This window comes from Lynx canadensis, chromosome B1, assembly GCF_007474595.2.
Source record: "Lynx canadensis isolate LIC74 chromosome B1, mLynCan4.pri.v2, whole genome shotgun sequence".
Lineage (NCBI taxonomy): Eukaryota > Metazoa > Chordata > Mammalia > Carnivora > Felidae > Lynx > Lynx canadensis.
In genome coordinates this window covers 144,746,970-144,760,473 of record NC_044306.2, presented here as the reverse complement: position 1 = coordinate 144,760,473, position 13,504 = coordinate 144,746,970, and the positions used below count along the sequence as shown (strand labels likewise).

The 13,504-nt window shown below is 35.8% G+C and overlaps 1 protein-coding gene across 2 annotated transcripts in view; it reads left to right on the top strand.

The window, feature by feature from the left end:
* The window catches only part of USO1 (USO1 vesicle transport factor), a 101,663-nt gene that overhangs the window by 21,338 nt on the left and 66,821 nt on the right, over positions 1-13,504 (top strand). For both annotated transcript variants that reach the window (XM_030313661.2, XM_030313660.1), the window contains exons 2-4: positions 4,049-4,135; positions 4,213-4,277; positions 13,012-13,088. In XM_030313661.2, the coding sequence (XP_030169521.1) occupies positions 4,049-4,135; positions 4,213-4,277; positions 13,012-13,088 (229 nt within the window). The remainder of the gene's footprint in view (positions 1-4,048; positions 4,136-4,212; positions 4,278-13,011; positions 13,089-13,504) is intronic.

The window sequence follows — 13,504 nt, the reverse complement described above, 5'->3', positions numbered from 1 at the left end:
TTAGCTATTAAAAGTATTGCTACAAAAAACATCCTAGTATAAAACGTTATGTAACTGTGGGGGTGTTTTTAAAGAGTAAATTCCTAGAAGTAGGAATGCCTGGCTAAAAAAAAGGGTATGAATATTTTAGGTTGTAATTGTTTTTGCCAAATTGCCACTTTTTTAGGTTAGTTTCCCTTTGGTAGAATATAAGCAAGTTAATTAATATATCTTTGCCTATCCTAGATATTTCTATTTTTTTTTAATATATGAAATTTATTGACAAATTGGTTTCCATACAACACCCAGTGCTCATCCCAAAAGGTGCCCTCCTCAGTACCCATCACCCACCCTCCCTCCCACCCCCCATCAACCCTCAGTTTGTTCTCAGTTTTTAACAGTCTCTTATGCTTTGGCTCTCTCCCACTCTAACCTCTTTTTTTTTTTTTTTTTTCCCTTCCCCTCCCCCATGGGTTTCTGTTAAGTTTCTCAGGGTCCACATAAGAGTGAAACCATATGGTATCTGTCTTTCTCTGTATGGCTTATTTCACTTAGCATCACACTCTCCAGTTCCATCCACGTTGCTACAAAAGGCCATATTTCATTTTTTCTCATTGCCACGTAGTATTCCATTGTGTATATAAACCACAATTTCTTTATCCATTCATCAGTTGATGGACATTTAGGCTCTTTCCATAATTTGGCTATTGTTGAAAGTGCTGCTATAAACATTGGGGTACAAGTGCCCCTATGCATCAGTACTCCTGTATCCCTTGGATAAATTCCTAGCAGTGCTATTGCTGGGTCATAGGGTAGGTCTATTTTTAATTTTCTGAGGAACCTCCATAGATATTTCTATTTTAAAAAATTTATTGGGGTGCCTGGCGAACTTAGTCGGTAGAGTGTGCAACTCTTGATCTCAGGGTTGTGAGTTTGAACCCCATGTTGGGTGTGGAGATTGCTTAAAAATAAAATATTTTAAAAATAATTAAAAATCATTTTATTAAATGTATTAAAGTATGTAGAAAAGTATGCATGTCAAATATGTAAACCTCACAACCTGAACACACCTATGTAACCAGCACCCAGATCAAGGAACAGAACATTATCAAGACCCAAAAAGTCCCCTTTGTATTCCCGGTCACTGCCTCTCTCCATGAGTAACCACTATCCTGACTTCTGCTAACACAGATTAATGTTACTTGTTTTTTTATTTTATAGAAATGATATCATAGAATATTTGGTACTCTTATTTTAATTTTAATCTTAGTGAGTCTGATAGGTAAAAATAACCTCATTGCTATTTTAGGTTGTATTTATCTTCATAACAACTGAGATTATCTTTGTGTATATCTCAAAGCTTTGTAAAAAAAAAATTGACAACACTCAAATATTAGCATATTTAGAGCACAAAATAAAAGACGGAAAATAAAAACAAAGCAAACCCCCAAACTCTAGGATTATGATCATCTCCAAAATTCCTAAAGCTGAGTTTCTCCTTCAGTATCAAGTAGCCTTCAAGTGTTCACATTCAACAAATAATTGAAGAGTTTCTAGACACAGAAGGTCATATTTTGACACAGGGCTTTCTATATACTAACTATAGAGGATTCTGAGGCTGAAGCTCGAGTTCAAGCCCTGCATGGTACTAGAACTCAGTACTCCATGAGAGCTGGGAATCCGAGGTCTAGGACTGGTGCTAAGGTCTAGGGCTCGTAAAAAGCAGAAAATGCCTATAAATGATTTCAATTCCTAGTATCAGTTATAAATGACCTAGAAAAAATTAACAAAAGATGTACAAGACCCAAGTAAAGGAAATTATAGTCATACTTAGGAAAACTGTTTTTGGACTAAGAAATTCTTTAAGCTGAAAGTAGCAAGCTTTATGTTTTCAAGAGATAGTTATGTAGTTTTTCTAATGGTAAAAAACAAATTGTGGTAGAAAAAGTCAATCAGTTATTTAATAAAGAGAAAGTTGTATTTATTTAATGAAGAGAAAGTTGTATTATTTGTGTTTTGGAAAGTCAATGTAATTATTACAAAGGTAAATATAGTTTAAGGTAGAAATAATTTTTAAATGTGAGCAGTTAGAATGAATAAAATCAAAGAGTAAGGCTATGCTTGGTTATCATACTCTGTCTGCAGTATGTAGAAATGCAAATCAGCATAGTAAAGACTTTTAGAAATCCTGCAGTGCAGAAACCTATTTAATTTTGTATAACCTTGTGTTTCCTGCTGGTTCTGCGATCATAAGAAATCTATTAATATCTTCTGGGACACTAGAAGTCTGCAGAACATAATTTGGAAAACAGTGTATGTATTTAAACACCACTAACTCAGATACATAGGATACAAAAGTGTGAGTGATATGCCATAATATTTATAGAATCTTAGTAACAGTCATTAAAATAGTAACTGTTAGAACTTAACAGGAGCCAAGTATCATGGTTTTAAGAACTATTCTTTATCAGAGATTTTCAAATATTTTCATCCAGTTGGTGGTTTATTTTTTCATTCTCTTGAGAGTGTCTTTTGAAGAACAGAAGTGATGAGGTCCAGTTTATTTAGTTTTTCTTTATGGATTGTGCTCTTAGTATGTATGAGAAGTTTTTGCCTTATTAAAGGCTACTAGGATTTTCTCTTATGCTCTCTTCTAGAAGTTTTATAGTTTTAAGTTTCCAATTTTTTTTAATGCAATTTTACATGCAGTGTTTAGTACTTTTGCTTCAGTGGGCTCATAATTTACATGTAGTTTTACAACTTGCTTTTCTTTTTTCCCCACTGTTTATTAAATCATTGTATTTTCATATCAGTACAGTTCATTGTTTTGAGTAGCTGCATAATATTCTACCAAAGAATGTATAATTTATTTTCTTCTTTTTAAAAAAAAAATTTTTTTAATGTTATATTTATTTTTGAGACAGAGAAACAGAACATGAGCAGGGGAGGGGCAGAGAGAGAGGGAGACACAGAATCTGAAGCAGGCTTCAGGCTCTCTGAGCTGTCAGCACAGAGCCCGACACGGGGCTCGAACTCATGAACCGCGAGATCATGACCTGAGTGGAAGTCAGATGCTCAACTGACTGAGCCACCCAGGCACCCCTAGTTTTTCTTCTCTTGAGGGACAGCTGTCTCCAATTTTTTTCCCATTGTAAATTAAATACCCAAAGGTTTTATTTTATTTTATTTTATTTTATTTTATTTTATTTTATTTTATTTTATTTTAAGTTTATTTATTTTGAGAAGAGTGCACAAGCAGGGGAGGGGCAGAGAGAGAGGGAGAGAGAGAATCCCAAGCAGGCTCTGCAGTCTTAGTGATATCAAGAACCGTAAGATCATGACCCAAGCCAAAATCAAGAGTTGGATGCTTAACCAGCTGAACCACCCTGGCTACCCCTGGAAGGTTTATTTTAAAATGCAACTTGAACTTTAATACCTGCAAATTTATTAAAAATTTTTATAATGGAAACATTTCATCTCTATAGATTTTGAGGCACAGTTAAAACTTAAAATTTTAAGTTTTTATTTATTTATTTAAGTAATCTCTACACCCAATGTGGGGCTCAAACTCCTGACCCTGAGATGAACAGTTGCATTCTCTTCTGACTGAGCCAGCCAGGCACCCAAAAACTTAATATTTTTGGTATATAATTCCATCTTTTCTTCTTCAAATACTTAGTGGAAATATTAGGGTGAAGTTATAAACAATTATTGTTTCAAAAAAATTTTTAAATAAGTTCCCGTCTTCTACCATAACCCTGCTTTCCTCTTGGCTCAAACAGTTGTAAGCTGCATGTTTACAAAGTTCTGATTATACTAATGATTTCTCTTAATTCCTCAACTTATATGACTTATTTCATTTAACTTTTCTTTCACCACTTCTGTTTTTCAAGTCTCTGTGAGAAATCTGTTTGTCTGTAATGAGATTATAAAAGCACCTAATTCCCATGACATCCCATTTGTTGATTTTTGTTTTCGAAAGTAGATGGTATAAATTTAGGGGGGGAACTTCATGTTTCTTTTTTGCTTTTTTAAGTTCTGTTTATGCTATTTCATTTTTTAATGACAGATTCAAAAGCTTTGTGACAGAGTTGCTTCATCTACTTTGCTGGATGACCGAAGAAATGCTGTTCGTGCTCTCAAATCATTATCTAAGGTTTGTAATGCTTTATCACCTACTAATTTTATTAAGTTGGATATTAGTTACTTTAACAACATTTTTCTTTTGTGCAGAAATACCGCTTGGAAGTAGGTATACAAGCTATGGAACATCTTATCCATGTCTTACAAACAGATCGGTAAGTCTGTTTTCGATGATTTTTCTCCCTAATTTTCTTGCAATTTTAATTCATTTGTTTTAGAGTCACTATTTTAGAAATGAAATGATTAACTTATTAAGGTTATTACATTTTTATTTTCAGTTGTTTCAATAAATACTAATTGGATACTAGGTGCAAACCACTGTGCTAACCATTAAGACAGACAGAATCTCAGGGGTTGATATCTTTCCATTATGTGAAAATGGAATGACATCTCATTAAAAGCTGAAGATTTGTGGTTTGAATTGGTCAGTTGGATGTTTTGATATTCAATTAGATATACTGTAATATACTGTTCCATAACATAAAATACATATTATGGTATATCACTTATCTAGACTTGTCTTTATGGAGAAAGAAACTGGACTAATAGAGTGAAGTGTTAAGTCTGAGCATGTCGTAAGAGAAAGATCACTAGCCTATTTTTATCACTTCCAATTTCTCTTTAAGAGATTTTATTTGCATCTTTGGTTTTAATTAACAACTATGCATGAATAGCTTTCAAAAATCTTATATCTAGTTAAATATATGTTACAACCTTTAACTGCTCAATGTACATTTCTGCCATATCAAGATCTCTCATCAATATCTCAAGTTCAGAATGTTCAAGAGTTAATTTATCTGCTCCTAATTGTGGCCTTCCACCATCTCCTTCAACTGCCTTTGACCCAGGTCAACCTAGGTGGTAATACGGTTCCATTCAAGCAAGAAACTGTAGGATTCATGCTGAACTCATCCCTCTCCTTAACCCATTATGCTCCTGCAGACCAAAATCCATACATTTCTATTTCCTTTGTTGATTTTTAGTTCTAGCTCAGTATCAATCAATGAATCAATTTTCAGAGCCTCTGTGTGTGTGTGTGTATTTTTTTGTTTGTTTTTAATGTTTATTTATTTTGAGAGACAGAGTGTGGGCAAGGGAGGGGCAGAGAGATTGGGAGAGAGAGAATCTCAAGTAGGCTCCGCACTGTGAGCACAGAGCCTGACGTGGGGCTCAGTCTCACAAACTGGGAGGTCATGACCTGAGCCAAAATCAAGAGTCCGGATGCTCAACTGACTAAGCCACCCAGGCACCCTTGTATTAGTTATCTTTATTATTATTATTACTTTTGCTGTATAACAAATTACCTCAAAACTTAGTGGCTCAAAATAATAAATACTTATTATCTCACACTTTCTGTGGATGAGAAATTCAGAAGTGTCTTAGCTAAGTGGTTCTGGCTCAGGGTCTCTCATGAGGTTGCAACCAAGATGTCAGCCAGGATGGTAGTCATCTGAAGGCTTGATTGGGAAGATGTGATTCCAAAATGGCTCACTTACTTTGCTGATGGCAGGAGGCTTCACTACCTCACCATGTTGCTCTCTCTATAGGACTGCTTGAGCATTTTTATGATATGGTAACTGGCTTCTCCCAGAACAAGCACTTTTAGAGAGAAAGCAAAGAGAAAGCGAAAATGCCTTTTGGGACCTAGTCTCAGAAGTTGCATACCATCAATTCTACCGCTCTCTGTTTGTTAGAAGCAAGTTAATAAATACAGCATACACTTAAGAGGAGGAAGATTAGGTTCCATCTTTTGAAGGGATCTGTACCAAGGAATTTTTGGACATAGTTTTAAACAACTACTACCTCCAGACTGTATTCTTTGCCTCTGATCTTTTTGTCCCTCCATTCAGTCTGTGCATTATAAGAATTACCTATCTGATATATAAATCTTTTTTCACTTCATGCATTTCACCAGCTCAGTGCAGTGTGAAGTCTAAGTTCTTTCTTTTTTTTTTAATATTTATTTTTGAGAGAGAGAGAGAGCACGCAAGTGCAAGCATGGTTGGGGAGGTGCAGAGAGAGGGAGGACAGAGGATCCGAAACGAGCTCTGCACTGTCAGAATTCAAAATCATGAACCGTGGGATCATGACCTGAGTCGAAGTCGGACACTTAACTGAGCCACCCAGGCGCCCCTAATCTAAGTTCTTAAACAAGCAAAGCATATAAACTTTTTGAAGGTTTTGGTATTGCCTGTCTAACCTCATAGCCTCTTATTTCAGTTATATTTTAGCAATGCCTAGCTGCTTATTCATACCAGTTAGATTCTTTCGTCCTGTCAGTTGGTACAACCCACATTGGCTATCTTTTCAAAGCCAACTAATTCTAATGCATTTGAATAAATACACTGGATATGTCAGGACTATCTGGCCTTTGCTTTTTTGTTTGTTTTAAGTTTTATTCTGAGAGAGACAGAGACAGCACAAGCGGGATAGGGGCAGAAAGAGGGGAAAGAGAGAATCCCAAGCAGGCTCCATGTTGCCAGCACAAAGCCCAATGTGGGGCATTAACTCACGAAACTGTGAGATCATGACCTGAGCTGAAACCAAGAGTCAGATGCTTAACCAGCCGAGCCACCCAGGCACCCCAGGACTGTTTTTTTGTTTGTTTGTTCTTAAGTAGGCTCCACCTCCAGTGTGGAACCCAGTGTGGGGCTTGAACTCAACACCCTGAGATCAAGACCTGAGCTGGAATTAAGAGTCGGACACTTAACCGACTGAGCCACCCAGGTGTTCCTGGACTGTTTTATTAACGGCATAGTGAGTAACTATAGTAGACAGAATAATGGACCCCCTAAGGATGTTCACATCCTAATTAACACCACCTCTGGATGTTACCTTACACGGCCGAAGGGACTTTGCAGATGTGATTAAATTAAGGACTTTGAGATGGGGAGATTATCCTAGGTTATCCTGGTGGGCCCAGTGTAATCCCAACGTTTCTTAAAAGTGGAACAGGAACGCAAAAGAGAAGGTCAGAATGAGGTGATAGGATAAGATCTTGATGTGTGGTTGCTGGCTTCAAAGGTAGAGGAACTGGGCCTCTAGAACTGCAAAAGGCACCGAAACAGATTTTCCCTTAGAGCCTATAGAAGGGAAGGCAGCCCTGCTGAGACCTTGATTTTGGCCCATTGAGACCCATTTCAGACTTCTGAACAGTAAGGTGATAAATTTGTATTGCTTAAGTTTGTGGTAACTTGTTATAGCGTTAGTGGAAAACTATAAATAAAGTAATCTAAAGTTAGTTACCTGCTTTAAATAATATTCCAAGTTAGAGAAAATGGAGCCTAGATCAAAAAAACTTTAGTGTGATGACTACACATACATACAATCTGTAATTTTTCTTTTATATTATTCCATGTGTCTTTGTTCCATGTGCACATTTTCTCATTGATCTTACAAAGTTAGTAATGAATGACTAACATCTCAGTATGGATGGTCAAATAGAATGTTACCTCTTATGTAAAGTGGCTTTTATTGTCATTTTAAGCACACAGCAGAAAATAAATGTGTAGATATTAGAAATTCTTGATATAAAGGTTAAGAAGTTGAGTTTTTAAAACATTTACTGCACATTAACTATGTGCCAGGCACCATGCTTAGAAAAAGGGTGTACCATTAGCCTGTGAATGTATGAACTCATAATTGTATCATGTTAGAGACTGCTTGTTTTATTCTGCCTTTTAGACAGAAACAAAGGTAAATTTCTATGAGCCTTCTTGTGTTTCACTCCCTTTCTTGTGTCAAAATAAATTCCCTTTCCATTTGCCTCTGATACCTGTCAATTGCCTTCTGTTTCCAAAGTGTTTTGGGTTATTTTTTTTTTTAAACGTTTATTTATTATTGAGAAAGAGAGAGAGACAGAGCATGAACATGGAAGGGCCAGAGAGAAGGGGAGACACAGAATCCAAAGCCGGCCCCAGGCTCCGAGCCGTCAGCACAGAGCCCGACACGGGGCTCGAACTCACAAACTGCAAGATCATGACCTGAGTGGAAGTTGGATGCTCAACCGACTGAGCCACCCAGGCGCCCCTTGGGTTATTTTTTTTAACTTCATGGAAAGAAAAGGCCATCTCTTTCCACATCTCATCTTCATTACTGTTGTTTTTTGTGGGGTTTGTTCGTTTGTTTTTCTAAGTAAACTCTACACCCAACTTGGGGCTTGAACTCACAACCCTTGAGATCAAATGAGTCATGCATGCTCTATGGACTGAAGCAGCCATGCATCCCTCTTCATTACTATTTTATGCTTCTTCTCCTGGCCTTTCCAACTCACACTCTGAAAATTCTTCCCCTGAATCCTCTTCATCCTTGGCTGCATCACAGAGAGCTCTGTTCCCTTTCTTGATGTGGCTTGAAACTCTGCATCTGTCTGTGGTTCTGCTTCTCTTAACAACCATATTGGAGAGACTGCTCATTCTCCAAAGTCCTACACTCAGAGCCTGAAAGTTTTCTAATTTCTCACTGTTTCCAAACCATGATGCCTAGATAGTAATTTTAAAAATTGAGATACAATTTTTTTTACCATAAAGTTCACCTTTTTGAAGTATACATTTCAGTGGGTTTAGTATATTCACAGAGTTGTGTGACCATCACCACTCTCTAAATCCATAACATTTTCTTTTTTTTTTTTTGGTAAAGATTTTACTTTTAAGTAATCACTACACCCAACATGAAGCTCGAACTCACAACCCGAGATAAGAATTGCACGTTCCACTGACTCAGCCATCCAGGCACCTCAAAATCCAGAACATTTTCATCACATCAGAAGAAATCCTGTATCCATTAGCCATCATTCCCCATACCCTCCTCTCCCCGGTGCCTGGCCACTAATCTACTTTCTGTGTCTATAGATTTGACTGTTTGGGACATTTCATATAAATGGAATCATACGATATGTTACTTTCGTGTCTGACTTCTTTCACTTAGCGTATTTCAAGGATCATTCATGTTGTAACATATATTAGTATTTTATTCCCTTTTTACAGCTGCATACTAGTCCATTGTAGGGATATATCTCATTTTGTTTACCCAATTTGTCAGTTGATGGATGTTTGGGCTATTTTCATTTATTAGCTGTTATGAATAATGCTGCTGTGAATTTTTATTTGCTAGATTTTGTGTGAACGTGTGTTTTATACATAAGTGTCAGGGCATGTGGTTAACTCTGAGGAATTGCCAAACTCTTCTATATTTCCACCAGCAGTACATGAAGGTTTAGTTGTTCCTCACCAACAAATTTGTTGTCCTTTTTTTTTTTTTCCCTTCTTAACAGCCATTCTTGTGAGTGCAACTTGGTATCTCATTTTGGTTTTGATTTGCATTTCCTTAATAACTAATTATTTTGAACATCTTTTCATGTGCTTATTGACCATTTAAATGCTTTTTTTTGGAGAAATGTATATCAAATCTTTGCCTATTTTTAATTGGGTTACTTGTCTTTTTATTGTTGGATTGTATATATATTCGGGTTATAAGTCCCTTATCAGATACTTGATTTGGATATACTTTCTCACATTCTTTGGGTTGTCTTTTTACTCTTTTATTTTTATTTATTTTTATTTTTTAATGTTTATTTTTGAGAGAGAGAGTGACAGAGACAGAGTACGAGAAGGGGGGGGCAGAGAGAGAGGGAGACACAATCTGAAGCAGGCTCCAGGCTCTGAGCTGTCAGCCCAGAGCCCAACGTGGGCCTCGAACCCACAAACTGTGAGATCATGACCTGAGCTGAAGTCAGACACTTAACTGACTGAGCCACCCAGGTACCCCTTTACTTTCTTGATAGTGTCCTTTGAAGCACAGAAGTTTTTAATTTTGACAAAGTCCAATTTATCTGTTTTGTCTTTCCTTGCTTATGTTTTTGGTGTCATATCTAAGTAACCATTGCCTAATCCAAAGTTTTGAGGATTTATACCTATGATTCTTCTAAGGGTTTTATAACTTTAGCTCTTAAATTTAGGTCTTTGATCCCTTTTGAGCTGATTTTTGTATATCGTATGAAGTAGGGGTCCAACTTCATTCTTTTGCATGTGAATACTTAGCTGTCTTAGCACAAATTGTTGAAGAAATTGTTCTTTTCCCATTGAATGCTCTTTTCATTCTTGCCAAAAATCAGTTAAAATGAATGTTAGGCTTTATTTCTAGACTCTTTATTCTGTTGATCTATAGTCTATCTTTTATGCCAGCGCCACAGTCTTATTTACTGCCATTTTGTGATATATATTAAAATCAGGAAATATGAGTTCTTCCACTTTGCTCTTCTTTTTGAAGATAGGTTTGGATATATTCTGGATCCTGTACATTCCCATACAGATTTTATGATCAGCTTGTCCGTTTCTGCAAAGATGGCAGTTAGCATTTTTATAGTGATTGTGTGAATCTATAAATCAAGTTGGGATATATTACCATCTTAATAATATTCCTTTTCTATCCACGAACACAGAATGTCTTTTCAAGTATTTGAGTCTTGGGTAATTTATTTCAATAATGTGTTATAGTTTCCAGTGTACAATTCTTGTACAATTTTAGTAAAATTTATTCCAAAGTATTTTAATCTTCTTTTTGTTACTTAAACTGAATTGTTTTCTTAATTTCTAATTATGTTTACTCATTGTTCATTGCTGGTATATAGAAATGCCACTTCTATAAATTGATTTTTTTATATTGAGCTTGTATTCTTCAATTTTGCTGAATTTATTATTTCTGATACTTTTTTTTTAAATTTACATCCAAGTTAGTTAACATATAGTGTAATAATGATTTCAGGAATAGAATTTAGTGATTCATCCCCTACGTATAACACCCAGTGCTCATCCCAGCAAGTGTCCTCCTTAATGCTCCTTACCCATTTAGTCCATCCCCCCACCCAACTCCCCTCCAGCAACCCTCACTCAGTTTGTTCTCTGTATTTAAGAATCTCATGGTTTGTCTGCCTCCCTGTTTTTATATTATTTTTGCTTACCTTTCCCTGTGTTCATCTGTTTTGTATCTTAAAATCCACAAATGAGTGAAGTCATATGACACTTATCTTTCTCTGATTGACTTATTTGGCTTAGTATTATACACTGTAGTTGCATCCACGTTGTTGCAAATGGTCAAGATTTCATTCTTTTTGATTGCCGAGTAAAATTCATTGTGTGTGTATATACTGCATCTTCTTTATCCATTCATAGTTCTGATACTTTTTAGTGGATTCCTTAAGATTGTATACAAGATCATGTCATCTGTGAGTATGTGTAGTTTTACTTCTTCCTTTCCAAATCTGTATACCTTTCATTTCCTTTTCTTGCTCAATTGCTCTAGCTAGAACTTCCATTTCAGTGTTGGATAGAGGTGGCTAGAGGGAACATCATGATCTTGTTCCTGATCTTAGGTTGAAAGCATTCAGTTTTATACCATTACATATGATGATCTGGGAGTTTCATAGATTCTCTTTTATTATCTTGAGGAAATTTCTTTCTGTTCTCAGTTCCTTAATACTTTCTTAAAAGATGCTCCTCAAGATTTCTCAAAAGCAAAATGGTGAATAATAATTTTTTTATAAATAATAATTTTTAAAACTTCATTTGAAATTTACATCCTCTGGTTGTGATCCCCTTTGTCCCTCATCTTAGCTTTCATTTATCATTCGTAATTACTTCTTCATATTTATTGAATCTTTGTGACCTATATTTCACTCTTGCTTTCCACACTAAATGCCATCATCGTCCATCATGTTTTCAAAATTTGTCTATCAACAACTGTAATCTTATACTCCCTGATTTTATAAATAGTATTATGTTTACCATAAGACTTTTGTTTTTTTGTGTGTGCTTGTTTTTAGGTAATAAAGTATAGAGCAGTGAAACAAACTCTAGTAGTACAACTAAGGATCACACTATTAAATATATATATCATGAAACATATATATAAACATAAACACATACCCATAAAATTACCTGGTTTGTATTAATTTTTCTAGTATGCATGCATGCAAGTTGGGGAAGGCCAGAGAGAGGAGAGTGAATCCCAAGCTGGCTCTAAGCTGTCACCATGGAGCCCAAGGTGGGGCTCAAATTCACCCACTGTGAGATCATGACCTGAGCAGAAATCAAGAGTCGGACGCTTAACCGACTGAACCACACAGGCACCCCTATCAAGGGTGTTTTAATTGCCATGTCATTAAACATTCTTTAAAAATACTTTTTTTGGGGCACCTGGGTGGCTCAGTCGGTTGAGCGTCTGACTTCGGCTCAGGTCATGATCTCGTGGTCCGTGAGTTCGAGCCCCGCATCGGGCTCTGTGCTGACAGCTCAGAACCTGGAGCCTGTTTCGGATTCTGTGTCTCCCTCTCTCTCTGACCCTCCCCCGTTTATGCTCTGTCTCTCTCTGTCTCAAAAATAAATAAATGTTAAAAAAAATTTTTTTTTTAAATAAAAATACTTTTTTTGCTTTAAAAATACTTTCATTGCTGCTGTATGTGTCTATTTTTTATTATTATACATTTAGGTTGCTTCTGTCTTCCACTATTACAAATAAACCTTTATACATTCTTTACGCTTGCACTCTGATATTTTCTTAGGGTAGCTTTTTTAATTTTACTTTTTTGTTATTTATTTATTTTGAGAGAGAGCGAGTATGATGGCGGTAGGGACAGAGAGAGAGGGAGAGAGAGAGAACCCCAAGCAGTCCACACCATCCAGGGCTGACACAGGGCTCAGCCTCATGATTGTCAGATCATGACCTGAGCTGAAACCAAGAGTAGGATGCTTAACCAACTGAGCCACCCAGGCACCCCTCTTAGGGTAGTTTTAGATTAATGTTTTACACAGTCTTGGTAAATAACTGTCTAAAAATGATAATTAACAGTTTACACTTTAGCAGTGTATAAGTGTAATAATTTCTTTTTTCCAGTTCGGATTCTGAAATAATAGGTTATGCTTTGGACACACTGTATAATATAATATCTAATGATGAAGAAGAAGAAGTAGGTAAGTTTCTTTTATTGTGTTTTCTCTACATAAAATAACATGCTATATATCCTGGAGTTGTGCCAATTTTTCTGGTTTTGAAGGTGAATTTATCAATTTATTTATAAGGGTTTGTTTTCTTTTTTAACTAATAAAGGAAAGACATAAGCTTAGTCCCAGAAAAGTGTCTTTAAAATGATTACTTTGTATGTTATTTGGAGATGAAATTGGATTCTTCTTTTTTATAAATTTTGCCCTCCTTTTGTATTTGTTTTAGTTAAGTAGTATGAATATTAGCAGTTTCTGGATTAAACATCATTTTTGGCTATTGAAAAAAGCTATTTCATTTATATGTTATTATCTGGTGAACAATATGAAATTACAGAGTTTTTCCTTTTAACATGGGACTTTTGTTAATTTATAAGGAGCAACATCTT